Consider the following 17731-nt stretch of genomic DNA (forward strand, 5'->3'; position numbering starts at 1 on the left):
GTAGTTGTCGGAGCCTAGGAGCTGCTGGACCCATTGCTGACAGAAGCACAGCCCACACATCACACTGGGCCTGTCCAGAAAGTTGGAGGGAATCTCCCCCTGAGTATCTTGGGCCTGCACTTGTGTATTACTATTGCTTAGGTTCAAAATAGTTGTTGACTCACTGTTGGAGTTCTTCTCAAACAACAAATGCCAATCTTAATTCTTCCAAACATTCTTCAGTATTTTGGCCTGAAATGACATTTGAGTTGAGATTATACACATTATAACATTGGATTCGATATCACTTTTGTGCACAGCTTCTGTTGCAGTCATATTTATACATCTAATTTCCATTCAATTAGTGTGGAACCTTTTACTCTGTCTTTTTGTGACTTCACTAAAAGTTCTGGTGAGGTAACACTGAATTTGCAAGATTATTAAAGACTTAACAAAAGAAAAGACTTGTGGAATATGCTATTAAATGCTGCTGTGGTGATTTGGAGAAACAAATTGACAGGTTATTTAATTACAGGAAATAAAAAAAGGGGTAGAGAAGAAATGATCTTATGAGGACCTTGATTGCATTTCAGGCTGAGAGTGTTACACTTGAATGTTGCTTTTGAGTGCCACTGAGCTTGAATTGAGACTAAGGTTAGTATGGAGAAGATGGTAGAATTAACTGTAGCATAATTCTGGAGCATATTCTGCATACTGTATGCTAAATATTTGTAGTCACTGTAGATTAACATAAATATCATAGAACCAAATCTACAGGATATATTTTAAAGTACTAGCATTTACAGCAATTAGCTAGTTCTGCCCTGGGAGCATTCCAATGTGTAGCACTTGATTTGTGTGTGCGCGCACTATGCATGGGCTTCCTTTTTTAAGTGAGAAGTTATAGCAGCCTAGCCTGCAAGTTGTGAACATTCTAGCTAACCAAGGATCTGTTGTTAGGATCATGCTGCAAGGTAGATTAATAACTAAGACATGGTTACTCAGAAGTAAAATCACTAAACAGTCCAATTCCCAGTCCTCTGGTCATCTTGGTTGCCTCTTTTATCCCCTTTTCCACTACATTCTGCTTGAGTGACAGTGGCTAGAACTACCAACAGTATTCTAAATGTGGCCACAGCATAGACTTGTGTGATCATATAATGACAGTTACTATGTTCTGTCTCTCTTCTGATGGAATTTGAGACTTTGGCTGATTCTGCACTTGTCTTTTCCCCCCGCAGTTTGTCCACAGCCACATCGGAAGCAGAATCTCCCTCCACATTGCATCCCAGTCTCACTTTCCTCCTGCATCGCAGCTCTTTCCAGATTCTGCGTTGTTTTATGGCTGTTTGGAGATGACTTTGCAGTCATCATGGTGTTGCCCCGGGGTATCTGAAAGTGGTCTCTCCCAGGACCTTTTTGCTCTTCAGCTTCTGATTTGGAGGGAATAATAAGCAGACTACTTGATGTGGCTTTAGTCATATCTGCCCATTCCCCCGTCCCTATTTCCACTTCTGCTTTGATGCTACTAGCTTGCGTGGGGGGGGGGTGTTTGACACACTCCTCCATCCTTTGCACACTGAACCCTAGGGAGGGATCTTTCCCCTTTCTCCAAAGCCAATCTGCACACAACTTGGAGGGGGATGTATTAAAAGGAATGACAGGATTGCCCATTGGAAACAGCAGGAGAGGCCTTAAGGCCCCCTTTTTAAAAATTAAAACCCTTGGGGTGCCACCCCTCCTGACAGGCCAACCAGCCACCAAGCTGGCATTCCTCTGTGGGTTGTGCATGCTTGGAGTAGCCCAGTGGTAGCTAGCTAAAGGGGGTGGGAGAGCGGGACAGAGAGGAGAGAAAGGGGACGGTGCGGTGTGCCCCATCACTTACTTACACACTTGACCAAGTTGGGAACACCCGTCCACAGGTCACGAGTGACATTAACCACAATTAAGCAAAAAATGTGCGTCTTGGTTGTAGATGCAGAATGCATACACAAAAATAAACTGGAGAAAAAAGAATAGCGCAGACGGCAGGGTCACAAAATACGAAGTTAACCTTAATGGCTCAACTGCTCGGATTCTCTGGAGGAAGCTACAGTGAGCTGTTCGTGCAGAAAGGACCTTTCTCTGATTTTTTTAGACCTGTATCTGCTGCTTAACTCTGATGCAACTTAAATAGCTTAACACTTATGCCAGGTTTGCCTGACGGAGGAAACCTGCAGCTACTTTTGTTGTTAAACTCTAAGAAAAGCTGAACAATACCATAAGAACAAACCTGTATACCATAAGAACAAAACCGATCTGAAATCGATCTCATCTGTTGAGGCTCTGGCTAGAAACACAGGAATATTATTGTATTTTATCTGATGTATTTTATTTGTTTTTAATTTTTTGTGTATTGTATTGATGGAACCCATCCTGAACCCGCTATGCAGGGAGGGTGGGATACAAATAAAAATAAATAAATAATAAAACCAAACAAATGTTTCTAGGTAATATCCATATCTTAATAACATTACTTGGAAGCCAGTCTCAATTGGTTTGGCAGAATACTTGTATTTCAGCAGGTTTTGTCTCTTTGCTTTCAACTACTCATGGGTCAGGCAGCTCAGAAACCATTAAAACTGTCTTTAGTATTGGGGGTCTTTATATTTTGGATTCAGCAAGTCTGCAGTCTTCAACCAATGAGAAATGTGTACAAGGGCATTCCCCTGTGAACAGGTTCCAAGGGGTGTCTGTATGTGTACTAGGTTGGATGTAGACTAAATTGGCAATTTTCACTGATTTCCCCCCTTCCTGCTACAACCCCCACCCCATGTCATTCCTTGGGAGCGTTTTGTAGAGATCAGTGAGCTGCAGTTGTAGTAGAAAGGCAGGAAGGTTCCGTTCAACTTATGAAAAAAATTGGCTGATTAACCCACATGCATGCCATTGCACAACAACCTGTATGTGGGTTTCATGCCTCCTGCACAGAATGTCTCATTTCTCTATCCGTTGTATCCAGTTCTTTACCAACGCCTGTTTCTCCCATTCTTCCAACTCATTCTTATCTCCTTTATGGACTAACTGTTTGCAGAGCCATGCCTGAGAGTGCTTCTGGTTCTGACATGTCACTGCAACCCTACCTTTATAGACACTTCCATTAGTGATAGTAATTTCAGGTTTCCCCCATGGTTCTGTATATCTTTAGCTCAGTTTTTCAGTGTTAGAATGTTATAAAACAATTATAACACTGCCTCCCTCTGGAAGTCAGACAGCCACATCTTTTGAAACAAGGTTCAGTTCTTCCTGGAACTTCTGTCTCTCCATCTTAGTGTTAAATCTTGACTCAGTCCAATATGTCACTGGTAGTAATGCTGCTCAGGGACTGCTCAGTTGAGGACTCGAGATTTTGTGGTCTCAGGAAGTCCCTAGTTGCTTAGAATACTGCAATTTAAGAGTCTTCATGCACCAGTGAAATTGTAATACTTTATCTCTTGGGCTGTGGACTGCATAAAACATACTTGTAGAACATGTAGGATCACTTTCCCTTTGTGCGTATGAATAAAATAATTAAGTACTTGGTTTTGATTATTTTTTAGAACTTGTTCATTTTCATGGAAAGTGAATACTTAATGACAGTATAACTTTCATGATTATGCTTCGTTACCATTTATGAAGAGGTGCTGTTTGTTGTTACTGCTGAGTCAATGAAATTTATAATAGAAGATGCTTGCTGTGTAGAAGGAGGTTACTTAACTTGGTCCCAAAAATAGTCTCCAGAGAGTAAACTGAGGGAAGTCCTGTTGAAGTCTCCGGTTTCATTCAGAAGAGACCATGGGCACATTAGGAATATTATATAGGCCTGAAGGTTGTGTTCAGAAGTGTTGTTAGCCAAAATGTGCATTTTGTATTTATGGCTAGGCGTAATAGGACTTAGTGAATTTCACATTTCTGTTGCCTTCTGCAAGTTGAACCAGTACAAATTTGTCTTCAGTTTAGGGTTCTTGGAGAACCAGTAGAATTTAGCAGACAAGCTATTGTAGTAGGAGATCTGGGTTCATATCCCTGTTTCTCAGTGAAACTCACTATGGGATCCTGATCCAGTAACGCTTGCTCAGCCTTCAGTGAATAGTTGTAAGTGATAAACTCCCACACAAGTTGCCTTGAGTGCCTCAGAGGAAAGGAAGGATACAAATGTGTAAAAGTAATGTGAAACAGAGTATGTTCTAGTTCTCTGGCTTTAATATTAACAAAAAAACTGTTTGGTAAGTTTATCTGTTTCAAACCACTTTTCAGTAGGCTCAGATGCATTTTATACAGATGAATGTCATAGTTTTATGGTTGCAGTGTAATTCTTACAGAACAAGTTCAGTAAGAATGTGTTTGCAGATATTACTATCACATAATAATTTATCTTGTGCCCTCCAAGATATTCAGCAAGCTGGAGGAAACAGGAAGCAATTATCTTTTTGTGTTGTTCGTCTTAAATGGCACTTGGATAAACAGGGGGTTGTCTGTTTCAATTTGTTCCAATATTGTAATGGGTTTTATGTTAATCAGCTGAACAAACTACTACCTCTTACATGTATGAGACATCCAAGCTATAGTTTCAGCATTGACTTGTGCAGTATCCTGGGACACGGTCAGGTCATTATCTTACATTTAATGCTAATCTTTCTCTACTTCTGTGTGATGGAAATAATGTTCACAGTCCATCCCATTTTTACTGGTGATGTCTTGGCACTTGGTAGAAACTGTGTGTATGCCACCTATTGTGGCACCTATTGTTGTGGAAGTCACTATTTGATGTGACCATTGCAGAGTGTTCTATTTGGAAAATATTAGTTGTCAGGTTGCAACCTGTTTAGTTCATCACACAACTCAGTGAAGGTAACCAAAAACTGTTGAAAAGGCAGCAGTAATCATACTGATTATAGTAGTGTCGTTCTGAAGCAGTTCAGTAACTTCAAATGCGAAGTACTTCAAATGATGGACTTTAAGTGACACCTTAACTTAAGCCATAATTGGTTAAGGTGTTGAGGCCAGAACCAGAGTAATCTTTGGCATTGTAGTCGGTTAAATTTGACACTGCTCCCTCTAAACATATGAAACTTCTGCTATATATCCAACATGTTGGCAATTTAAATCTGATATAAAAGTCCTCCAATAGAGGTAAGTGCCCAGCAGACATGCTTGGAATGGAGTATTGGTAACTTGACTATCTCTGGGTAGAATACATGGAATGAGAATTTCTCCTGATCATATATTGGGTGCATTCCAGTTTTAGAAAACAGTTTCTAACTTACCACTTTTTAAAACTTTTATCAGAAGTTATGTAAAGATGATTGTTGTATGCAGAGTCAAGTTACTACAGCTCAAAACATCTGAAAAGATGGTTGACCATTTAGAATGGTCTGTCTTGGACATGCATGTATCTTACTGGGTGGCACCTCTGTCTACCTGTGCATGACAGTTAATTGTGCTGTTCATGGCTTTGGTGACTGCTAAATCGATAATTGCTTGGGGAAATCAATGAAACTAGCCCATAAGCATTCTTTCCTTCTATTTGTGTTGGTTTCCCCCTTTGATTTGTGAAATAATGGTTGCTTATAACCAGATCAGAACATCATTGTCAGAAATAAAAAGGTTGAATCAATCAAAAAAAAATCAAGAGTGCATTGTTATGGCTGGACTAAAGATGCCATTGCTTTGTTCTGTATAATATGGTTTACCTGCTGCTCTGCTACAGCCTCCCCAGCCTTACCCCCTATGGTACATGGCTGAAGTCATTGAAGCAATTTGGAGAGATGGGTAGCTGACTGGTGGTGGGAAATATCTGCCAAATCTGACCAAATGCTACAACAGCTATGTTTTTGTGTTTAATAGAGCATTGATTTCATTTTTCCTTTTCAGTGTGTCTGGCAGAGCTGTTGTGGATGGTGAATGGGTTGTTGAATGTTCTGGGTATCTTTGCTATGTAGAGTTTCATTGCTGTGAAATGTTTTAAAGATACCCTGTGGGTAAAATAACCTTTCAGATACCACTTTAAGGCAGAATTCAAGTTAGCTCTATAGCCAGGAAGTTCTTGGATAAGTGTGCTGTTCAGTTACTTTATTGAATGTTTACTAGTTGCTTAGGGACATCCATGTAATCGCATGAGCTTGGGAAAACGTCATTCCCTTTTGACCTTCACTAAATAAATGTTCATTGTTGCTAGATATGTTGCATTTCCCATGGGGAAGAAATATATCAAGCTAGATATGCTTTGAATGTGCTTCATCTTCGGATAGAAAAGAAAAAAAATTACCATTGGGCCTCTTGAGTGGTTTTTGGTATATTGGGCCATCAAATAGTGATGAATTTGTCTACTTAATATGATAGAAACTCAGCTATTTGTAATGAATAAGAACTTTATTTTAATGTAATTCAATGAATGGACTTTCATAGTAGTATTGTAGGAACCTTGTGTTCCTTCACATTTGGTAGCCTTAAGGAGTATAAAAATATACATGTTTTGTTTTCTATAGGCAAAATTGCAAGCTGCAAACAACTGTATCCTATACCACTTCAGCACGTTATCTTAATTTTTTGCCATCTGAGAGGATTAGGGAACAAATTTTGTAATAACGTACTCTTCATTATATACTTGGACAAAAACAGTCTGATACAACCACAGTAGGCAGGTCTACCAGCATATTTGAGTATCCAAGTAAACTTTATAACATTGAAAATGCAAAATACTTGGTTATCACACATGTGAGAGCATATTGATTGTTAACTGATAACGAAGCTCAAGACAATGTATCCACCTGGACTGAATTGAGACCTAGGTTTCCTGTCTTACTACCAATGCTGATTTCTCCATGTCTACTACCTCTCTACATATCACACCTAATCCAGTCAAACCTTCTGTTGCCATTTGCCTGCTAATGTCATTTGGCATCTGAAATCACTCCACTTTCCAATATATAGGACAGAGGGCCTGAAAATTCTAGCTGTATCTGAAGTGAGTAGTGATTCACGAAAGCTCATAGTCTACCAATAATTTTCTTAGTCTTTAAAGTGCTACTGGACTCTTACTCTTTTCTAGGTACATTATCATCTAATGCTGTATTATATAAAAGTTTTCATACTATGTATACTTGAAAAGAATTTTAATCATTACAAAGGAGAATGTATTTCATATGAGGTTTTTTGTGCTCCCTGAAATTTCACAACTTTTCTGTCAGAATTTTTTTAACGACCTTAGGACAAAAGAAAACATAGTTTTGTGACTTTTCCCATTTCTTTTCAAAGTGTTCACATCTCTCTATATACTGAAGTTGGTTGCGAAGGGGGCGAAGGTTTTTCAGCTTCAGCTGTGAGATTCCATTTCCCTGTATGTGTGTGTTTATACCTAATAATATATTTGTTCACCATGAATGCAGAGAGCAGGTAGAGATACAACTATAGTCAGTCCCAGGTATGCTGCGTTCATGGTGTTTTCCACAGATCAGTACAAGTTTGAAGAGAAACTTCTCTAATAATTGTGTATTGGAATATGAAATAACTTCAGTTGGTGGCAAATGACAATGGAAAAACCATATTTCTATGCAGCTTTATTTTACAGTCCCTTGTGAGTGGGAGACTTGCATGGGGGACTACGCGAAGACTGCAGGACAAGCAATGGTTTTCTTCAGTGGCTTCTAATAGAAAGTGTGCAGTGATCTGTGGATTTTGTAATTGAAATGATTACTTTTGTACCTTAAGAACTGCTTCAGAAAAATCAAAGCAGTTAAATTCTAAAGCACCCTTTAATAATAATTCTCTTATCTTTTTTTCTTTGCAGATCTTCAAGTTTCGTCATTTTAGTTTTCTGTGCTGACCTTATTCCTCCCTTAAGTTATTATATACTTTTTTGCTGCTGTGGGGAAACAAAGATGTCTCGCAGCCCAGATGCGAAGGAAGACCCTGTGGAATGCCCCCTTTGCATGGAGCCTCTGGAGATTGATGACATAAACTTCTTCCCTTGCACCTGTGGTTACCAGATCTGTCGCTTCTGTTGGCATCGGATTCGCACTGATGAGAATGGGCTTTGTCCTGCTTGCAGAAAGGTATCCTTTTTAAACTTGGAATGAATTTGTGTTAAGGTTGTTTCCAGTTGTGGTGTACTTTGCCCCTTCTGTCCCCTCGCGTCTTAGTCTCCTAGTAAATCTGAAAGCTATCAGGAGGAAATGTGGAGTCTTGTTCAGTAGAACCTGTACACTGTTCAGCTTGGGAGTTCTACACTTCTACAGCAAACTGGGCAAAGTATTTTCCAGTGTTCCTAATTGCCAAGATACAGTACCAGTGTACACTATGGGTACTGATAAAAGCTTCTAGGATGTAACTAGTTATACGATTCCATTTTCCTGTGGCAGAGTTTAAGGGTTCAGAGTTTAATTATGTCCTGTCTCACTTTCCTTTTGAAGTGCTTTGTTTGTTCCTTGTGCATTTGAGTGTGCTACTTTGGCAGTGGTATTTAGTATGCTGTATTTTAGGGGTGTTAAACATACGGCCCATGAGCCACATCTGGCCCCTTCAAGGCTGCAATCCGGCCCGAGAGCAACTGACTCTGTGCTGCTTCCTGCTTATAACATGGCAGCTCCTTTCCCCCCAGTCTCTCATATTTCCTACTTCAGAGGAGAGAAAGAAAGCCTTCCCTTGATTGGCTGAGGGCTACTCCTCCCTTCTTCTCTGGGGAGGGAGGGGAAGGGAAAGAGAGAGGGAAGGTGAAATGGCATCTCATGGGACTTGTAAGAAGACCAGCAACGGTTTATTCCATCACACTTTTTCTTCTTCAGAGACAGAGGGAGTGAAAGAGACAGAGGGAGCACACCAGAGAGAGAGAGTCCTGTGTTTAAGACCAAATACGTTTTATTCTAGGTATAAGCTTTTAACATAACATAAGAACATAAGAGACGCCAATGTTGGATCAGGCCAAAGGCCCATCCAGTCCAACACTCTGTATCACACAGTGGCCAAAAATACCAGGTGCCATCAGGAGGTCCACCAGTGGGGCCAGGACATTAGAAGCCCTCCCACTGGTGACCCCCCCAAGCACCAAGAAGACAGAGCATCACTTGCCCCAGAGTCCCTATCTATACCTTGTGGCTAATAGCCACTGATGGACCTCTGCTCCATATGCTTATCTAATTCCCTTTTGAAGCCGTCCATGCTTCAAAACTGATACAAAAACAGTCTCTCTTTCTAGTCTCCCTTTGAAATTCCTTTGTAAGAGAACTGCTACTCTTAGGTCAGCAACTGAATGCCCTGGATTCCTGGAATGTTAAAATATTCCTCCACTGGTTTTTGAATGTTGTGGTTTCTAATAGTAGTAGAAAGAGTAAGAGTCCAGTAGCACCTTTAAAGACTAACAAAATTGTGGTAGGGTATGTGCTTTTGTGAGTCATTGCTCACGTCTTCAGACTTATTTCCATTCTTTGTATCCTCCTGGACTGAATCCTCCTGTACCAAATTGAGACCTAGGTTTCCTGTCTCATTACCAATGCTGATATCTCCATGCCTCTGTATATCACACTAATGCTGATATCTCCACCTGTCTGCATATCACACCTAATCCAATCATGCCTGCTATTGCCATTTGACATCTGTCACGTCTCCCCTTGTCTGATGCCAATTGACCCCTAGTCACCGTCCTGGATGATCAGATCCAGTGCTATCTCGCTCACTCCGGACTCCATTTGGAAAGCTGCCGACCTTGCTTGGGAGGGGACTCAGGCCCAGGCTAGGGAATAAGGGAAGGTGGAGGGAGGGCCTCAGAATGTGGGTCCTTCTGAAGAAGGTTGCGTCACCTCTTCACCCACCTGGGGTCTGGCTGAGATATGGCCCTCGGCCTGTGGCACGTGTACTCTCTCTCTTGTCTTGCCTACAGCTAGTTCAGCTACTCCTCCCCGGCCGTCTCCAACCTTCTCTTTTTATTCCCCTCCTGGCTCTTCCTCCTTCCCGTTATAGCTCTGCCCCCATTTAAATCTTTTGACGCCGAACTGAGGCGGCCTCGCCCAGCCCCACCAGCTTCATGCTGTCCGCTGGTCTCTGCTCTGTCTCCCCCGCTTCTCCCTGTGCCGCTGGCTGACTCAGCGGGATCCACCCACTCCCAGATGGGTCTCCGAGCTGCCAGGCCCCCTCCTGATCCCGGTCCTGAGCCTGCCCTGGCGCATCCCCTAGTCACCGCCGTGGCTTCGCTGCAGACTCCTAGGGGCGACGGGCCTCTGCATCTGGCCCCAGTATCGCTGCCTCTGCTCTGCGACAGTCCCCCAAGGTCTCACTGCCTTCCTGCCACTCCGACTCCACAGTAAGTTGGGAGGTGGTTGCGGGCTTCCCTCTGGGGCTCTGCGTGGTGCTTGTCGGCCCCTCCCAAAGCTCCCAGCTAGAGCTGGGACAGCATCTGAAATCTTCTCTATAAAGTTTATATCTTCGGTACCTTGTGTTACATTTTATGGCACACATGGCTCGGCCTGACAAAGTGACATTTATGTCAGATCTGGCCCTCGTAACAAATGAGTTCAACACCTCTGCTGTATTTGGTGTATTAAGGAAGTGCAGTAGGCTTGATAGTAGCAATCCTTGGTAGATGTCCAAACCCTAACTGTTTTTGATATGGTAAAGGACTCTGATTCATGTCTAGTCTGTAGCTCATAAATATACGGTTGACCTGAATTTTTTTCTGAGGTAGGTATTAACTTGGAAAATCTGTGCTGATTTAGGATAAAACATGAGCTAAACAGTCTCACTAAGATAATGCACTGTAAAGAGAAGATTTGATTTGTGGCCTTGTAGCAGTATTAATGGAATTGGTAAAATAAGAACTATTAGTAGCATTTCACACTGGCTTGAAATTGAAGTAGTGGCTCCTGCATGTGTTTGTAACGTCACGTAGTAAAAGAGCCTCTTGTCCCACAGCTACACCACTGCTGTACAGAAGACAGTATAGCACAAAAATCTGGAATGTACATAGAAACCATAAACTCAAATTGTAACAGTCTGGCCAATACCAAAACATTTGGGGCCCTGAATCATTTTGCCTGGCTGATTAAGAACAGGCAGTGAGGTGGGCACTCTGCACCTCCAGTTGACACTTGTTTTAGAATGCTGGAATGGTGTAGTGGTTAAGTGTGTGGACTCTAATCTGGGAGAACTGGGTTTGATTCCCCACTCCTCCACTTGCACCTGGCTGGATGACCTTGGGCAAGCCGTAGTTCGGATAAGAGCTGTTCTTGAAAAAAAGAGCAGTTTCTGTCAGAGCTCTCTCAGCCCCACCTACCTCACAGGATATCAGTGGGGAGGGGAAGGGAAAGGAGTTTGTAAGCAGCTCTGAGACACCTTTGGGTAGTGAAGGGTGGGGTATAAATCCAATCTCCTCCTCCTCCTCTTCCTCCTCGCCAGCGTGGTGAAGGGACTGCTGGGTGTGTGTGGTGGGAGGAACATGATACATGGGCAAATACTGGGAGAGGTGCTTTTTCAAAAATGTGTCCCAGGGTGTGAAGGGCTTTATAAGTCAAAACCAGGAGCTTAAATTGAGTCCGAAAACAAACAGGAATGTAGACCTTTCAGAATAGGTGAACTGAGTAAAACAATATACACCACTGCACTATTTGGTACCAGTTCAGGTTTCATAGCTAACTTTAAGAACAGCCCTACATATAGAACACATTATGAGTTTCAGTCCTCAGAAAATGTGCACACCCCCAACTTTTTTAGCAATCCTGTACTGCTTTATATTTCATGTATTCATCAAGCATGATGGGGTCCAGTGTGCTCTATCCTTTTAGCCCCCACCTCCAGTTTTATTGTTTAAACAGTAAGAAAAGCATCCAAATACTGTGGGGTTATAATTGACTCACATTGAAATGAATGGGAAAATTGACCCCAAACACATTTATAGAATTTGCTGTTTTCTATACATGCACAAAACTTTCACTAGCATTTGTTCTGGAGTCAGTTACACCACAAGTAGAAAATAATGGTAACCAACTTACCAATTAACTTGAACTTTCTATTAACCTAGCAGTTAACTATTCATTGTGTGAAACTTCAGAACAATATGATCTTCGACGTGGTCTCTGTGCTTCACACCCATGGGAACTAGTGCTTACGCACTGGATCGATCGGGATAGTAGCAAGCTCTTTAACAGATTTTTGCGCCCAGACCTCGGTCATGCGCAGGAACCCCACCGCGCATGCCCAGAGGGGAGGGCGCGGACATCCCGCCAGTTCCTTTCTTGCCGCCGCGTTGGAAAGACCTTTTCTCCGTCGGTCTGGTCGGTTCGCTATTTTTGGCTATTTGGATTTTTCCTCGCTTTTCTACCTTTTTCGTGTTACTTCTTTGTTACCTACAAAAATAATTTTAAAAAAGACTTTATTTTTCCTGAGGGGGGAAAGTTCCATTTACCTCAGCTTGGCCTTCGGGCTCTACCCCCCCTCTCTCCCCCTTCTTTCTCCACTACTTATTCTATGGAGGAAAAGTGGGGCTTTTTTAACCGGTGTCAACGTTGCGGTAGTAAACTCGCACCATCTGACTGCCACACCCTCTGTATTTTGTGTTTGGGAGAGTCTCACAGACCTGACTCTTGCCAGCACTGTGCAAGATTTTCAAACCGAACCCGAAAAAACCGAGCTGTGCGCCTCAAAGTGGTGCTTCTTGAATCGGCTCTAAATCCTTCCACAACGATGGACTCCGAGAGACCTTCTACCTCGACGGCTCCGGTATCGAGGCCTGCCTCTGACATCGTTCAACCGATGCTGAAGCCTCCGGCATTGAAAGCGCAATCCTTCGCCTCAACACCAGTGAAGAAGAGACCCAAGGCAAGTAAGGAGAAGTCCACAAAAAATGGTTCCTCTAAGCCCCTCAAAGCGGTGCAGAAGGTGAAAGTAGCGGCGTCCGCACTGGGTGATGCCCCTATAGTGACCCCCGCGCCATCGATATCAGAAACGCACGCCCCACCACTGATATCTACAATTCAAATTTTGGACTCTCCTATTCAACAACTGGATCGTCCCTACTCCGACATTGAGAATGTGGAGCTCCTAATTCACCCCACGGGTCCACAGCTTTCCCTCTTTCCTTCTCCATCGTCAACATCGACAGTTTCGGAAGCTCCCAACGTCGATACAGGTCAGAATAGACACATTCCTTCTAGCGTGCAGCATCAACCTCCACGTCTGCATGCCGATACTGTCGATATAGATGAGCGAGTTTTTAGAGACCGTTCACAAAGACGGCACATTCCTTTGTCTCCGAGACATGATCGGTCCAGAAGTCAATCCCCCAGAGTCTTTATCCCCCCACCACCACCGATGTCGTGGGATCAACGTCAACTGAGATACCTCTACGGCAATTATCCACCATCCATGCCCTGGCTGACTCCTGCGGGCTATTCCGACTGGGATCGCTATTCGACCTACTCTGCTCACAGATCAAGGTCACCCTATAAATTGAGACCTTCAGCATCGCTGTCTCGACCTCTGGCTGAAGATCCTTCCCACCATCAAATGGAACCTCTGGGTTCTCCCACCCCCCAAGTCGTTCCACCAAAGGTTTTAACTAGTCAACCGGAAGTTACTCCAGTACAAATACCAGAACAGGGCTGCTCTGACTCTGGAGATGACGAATCTGACTCAGAAGCTTCGGAGATCCAAACCTCCCCTGACAACAAGTCCCCTAACCAAACTGTCGCGGAGGACCTCCCTATATCGCCATCCGACAATCTCACTTCTTATGCAGACCTTGTCAAACGAATGGCCCATTCTCTAGGCCTCTCTGTCGTACAACAACAGCCACAGGTTACTGATCCTGTTTTTGATATTGTGCAACTGGATACCTCCACTACTATTGCACTCCCCATGTCCGCAGTCCTCTTGCAAGCTATCAAGGCCCCATGGGAAAAGCTGTCTTCAGCCCCGGTGTTGACGAGATGTCTGGACCACATGTACAGAGTCCAGGGGACAGGTGCCGAATTTTTATTTTCCCACCCTCAACCAAATTTGGTAGTCATAACATCCTCGTCCAAGTCGAAGCGAATGCACTCGGCACCCTCTGACAGGGAAAGTAGGAAATTGGAAATTAGACGCATTCGGGAGACGCTTCTACTCCATGGGTGTGTTAGGGGTCAAAACCACTAACTACCTAGCCTGCATGAGCCGATATCAATATACTCTGTGGGAAAGGTACTCCGACCTCCTGACCCACCTCCCTGAAGACAAGCTTCAGACGGCCAGGATTATTCAAAAGGAAGGCATGGTCCTTGCAAAGCAGCAGATCAACACTTCCAAACATGCCTTAGAGGCTTCCTCCAGAACAATGGCCTCAGCGATCGCTCTGAGGAGACACTCCTGGCTCCACAATACCAATCTTCCACAAGATACCAGGTCCTATGTCAAAGACCTTTCTTTTGATGGCCTCTGTCTCTTTAACAGCACAACCGATATTATGCTCCAGGATATAGATAAGAGCATAAAGGCCTCTCGCGCTCTAGGAGTATCATCCTCCATGAGGCAACAGTTTCGCCCTTGCACCTCGACAAGGCCCTGGCAAAAACGCACCCCGAATCGTCAGTCTCCAGACAGGCAATGGAGACCACGTATGGCTTCCGGTGGTCAAAGACCCGTCTTTCAAAAGCCTAAGTTCGTAACGGGACAACAGCCCTCATGCACCAAACAACCAAGGTCCTCCAAGCAGGGCTTTTGACTTCCCTCCTACCGAGTCAGTTCAAACCCATCTGTCACCCTTCCTTTATGCCTGGCGTCACATCACCTCGGACCAATGGGTGCTGTCCATCATAACCCAAGGCTACCATATTCAATTCGACCAGAACCCCAACACTCCAGTCATCGTCACCACACCCCCTTCCCCACCTCTCCTAGACGAGGTGTTCATCCTCCTGCACAAGGGAGCCATCAAGAAGGTACCACCATACCTCTATGGGACGGGATTTTATTCCCGATACTTCACAGTTCCAAAGCGGGATGGAGGCATTCGACCCATATTAGATCTGAGGGAGCTGAACTGTTATGTCACCTACCACCGTTTCCGCATGGTGTCCTTGCAGCAGATTATGCCACTTCTCCGGAAAAACGTCTGGATGGCCACCCTCAACCTGCAAGACGCGTACTTCCACCTCACTGTCCACCCCTCCCACTGCCAATACTTGCGCTTCGCAGAAGCGGTGAAGCTGAGGGAAGGTCTGACGGAGATGCTGTTTCTGAAACCTCCAGGGGACGCTTCTTGTCCTTCTGTGACTCCTTTTCTTTCATGGGATGAGAACAGGTGGGGGGAGGGAGGTCACCATCCCCCACTTGCCCCAACACTCATTCCGCCTCCCGGCTCTGCAACTCTTCAGATGTGCGGTGGCAACATCAGTGCCCCTTTTCCCCTTTGCTCCTCAGTTTCCTTCTGAGGCTGAGAGGTGTTTATCCCTCAGAGTAGAACACACAAGTCAGCCCAATTACCTCTCAATCCATGTACCAGCCCTCTTCCTCGCTGGTCCTGGTCCCTCATCAGCTAACTGCTGCTCTGTGCACCTGCTCTCACCCACCCCCATCATGGTCACCATTTGAAAAAAACACAAAGCCAGTTGGTGCAGTGGTGGCAGTGCCAGTCCTGCTGGATTTGTTCCACTGTTTCAGGTTTTAAAAACTGCTGCTAAAATAGCTTGGTGTGTGTATGGGGGGTGTATAACATATATTTTATGGATATAATAAAGCTATTATACAGTCAGACCATTAGTCCATCTAGCCCAGTGTTGCCTGCTCTGACTTGGCTCTCCAGGGTCTTAAGGGTCAAGAGATCTTTCCCAGAACCTCCTACCTGAGATCTTGTAACTGGCGTTTCCAGGAGTTGCAAGCAGAGCTCTCTGCATATGTTCTCTTGTTGAGGCTTAGCCTCTTCTGTAAATCCTGTAATCTCAAAGAAAAATTCCTTTTAATTTTTCTGTAATCTGTTCAGGCTGTGATATGGATAATTATAAAGTAGTTTACCTGGGGCATTTGTTTTGAGCTCTTCTGATGCCCTAGCTGTTGGAACTCATTGACCTTTCTAAAGTGGGATAGTTATCATGCACTAGAAGCAGCCAAAAGGAAGTGTTCATAAAAGAAATGCTGCATGAGATTAAGGCAGTACATTATGCCAAACCACATTGGAAACTGCTGAATGTAATTTCTGATTAATATAGTTTGGGCATTAACTATTTGAGCCGCATGGAAAATGTATAGAAATTTATAGAAATGTAGTGAATATTTTTGGCTTGGCTATCTCTGTTTTAGTTGTCTGTGCTCTGTGCACATGTGTGTCTGTGTGCTTTTGCAAACAGCAGTTATCCTCTCTCTTTGAAACCATATCAAGTGCCTGTTTGGGTATGAGGGTAGAGCTGTGTGCCACTGCTGCTGTAGCATTGTCCACACTGTTCCTTTGTATTCCAGTCTATGTATGTGACTTGTTTGCCATTGTAGCCTTTGAACTACCAATTAACGTGGGCAGACAGGCTGCTTTTATGGCACTTGTTCTGTCTTCAGACATTAAAGTGCCATGGGTCTTCAAGGGCATTAAAGAAAACAGCATGCATATGGAAGGATGCCCTGGCCGGGGTGTGCATTGTCATATCTCTGCTGACTATAGCTCTTATGTCAGCAATTATAACCTGTCACAGGCATCCAGACAAGTGCTGAATTTAAAAACAAACCCCCTAAATTTCGCTTTGGTAGACAGTACAAGAGCAGGTAAAGAATGTGTTCATTCAGCATTGGGAATACTTCCTCTAAGGCAAACTATGAGTTTCCCCTATAAGAATGAATTTGAGGGATTCTTCAGGCTCACATATGCTGTCCTCCTCCCCCTTGCTCGGTGACATAATTGTTTCCATCTTTGTTGCAGATCATAGTTTAATACAGCCAAACCAGCGAAATGCAATTTGTGCTTGTCCTACAAATCAGGTCCAAACAGTGGTTTACTCCCAGTTTAGGACCCTGGTTTGCCGGGTAAGAGCAGGGGCAAACTTTGGTTTACTACAAACCTGGAAATAATAATCTTGCTGTATGAGGGGGGAGAAGGAGTACACAGACTCAAGAATTCCTGAAGCCTTGCAGTTATGTTTTCTGCTGGTAATAACATGAAGTGTCTTAAGTGAAAGCAAGTGAAAGTTTAGTGTAACACTACCAAATGAGCCTTCAGTGTCTTCTCAAGTGGATGCAGTTCTGTAGTGGTGCATTGATAGGATTTCAACATGCCATCTTTCCCTGACAAGCTTCTGTTAGCATTTTATTGTGTTACTACCCTCATAGCACTCACAGTAGGTACCAACTTCAGAAATAGGTTTATAGCTTAGGACACATCCTTCGGACTCTGTGAAAATGTACTGAAGCTTCTACAGTGGAAGGATGAGTAATGGCACCATGCCTACCATTACATATCTTCCTTTGAACTTCACAGCTGCAAGAAAATGTTGGATATAGCAAAGGGTGACAGTGGAGAGTCAGCTGTTCTTGCTTGCATGCATTTAGGGCTCTTCCTACAGGGGCACTCCAGAAGTGTAGGGACCTGTTGTTCTTGTTTAAATTCCTTTGAAAAGTGTGTGTATGTTAGTGAGTTGCATCACATTAGTCAACAAAAACATTAGGTAAAATGGGCATGGGTTCTTTATGCAAATGGTTCACTGAATGAAATAGTTATGAATACTAGAAAACGGGGTGTAATTGCAGTGCAGGTGAGAGAATGTAGCTTCAAACTGAAGTTCATCACAAG

The 17731-nt window shown here is 43.6% G+C and overlaps 1 protein-coding gene across 7 annotated transcripts in view; it reads left to right on the forward strand.

Annotated features, from left to right (window-relative positions):
• CNOT4 (CCR4-NOT transcription complex subunit 4) overlaps positions 1 to 17731 on the forward strand; it is a 100991-nt gene that overhangs the window by 19204 nt on the left and 64056 nt on the right. For all 7 annotated transcript variants that reach the window (XM_015421296.1, XM_015421301.1, XM_015421299.1 and 4 more), the window contains exon 2: positions 7787 to 8051. In XM_015421296.1, coding sequence (XP_015276782.1) covers positions 7878 to 8051 — 174 coding nt within the window. In that variant the 5' untranslated portion in view covers positions 7787 to 7877. The remainder of the gene's footprint in view (positions 1 to 7786; positions 8052 to 17731) is intronic.

This window comes from Gekko japonicus, unplaced genomic scaffold (assembly GCF_001447785.1).
Source record: "Gekko japonicus isolate JY-2015 unplaced genomic scaffold, Gekko_japonicus_V1.1 scaffold443, whole genome shotgun sequence".
Classification (NCBI taxonomy): domain Eukaryota; kingdom Metazoa; phylum Chordata; class Lepidosauria; order Squamata; family Gekkonidae; genus Gekko; species Gekko japonicus.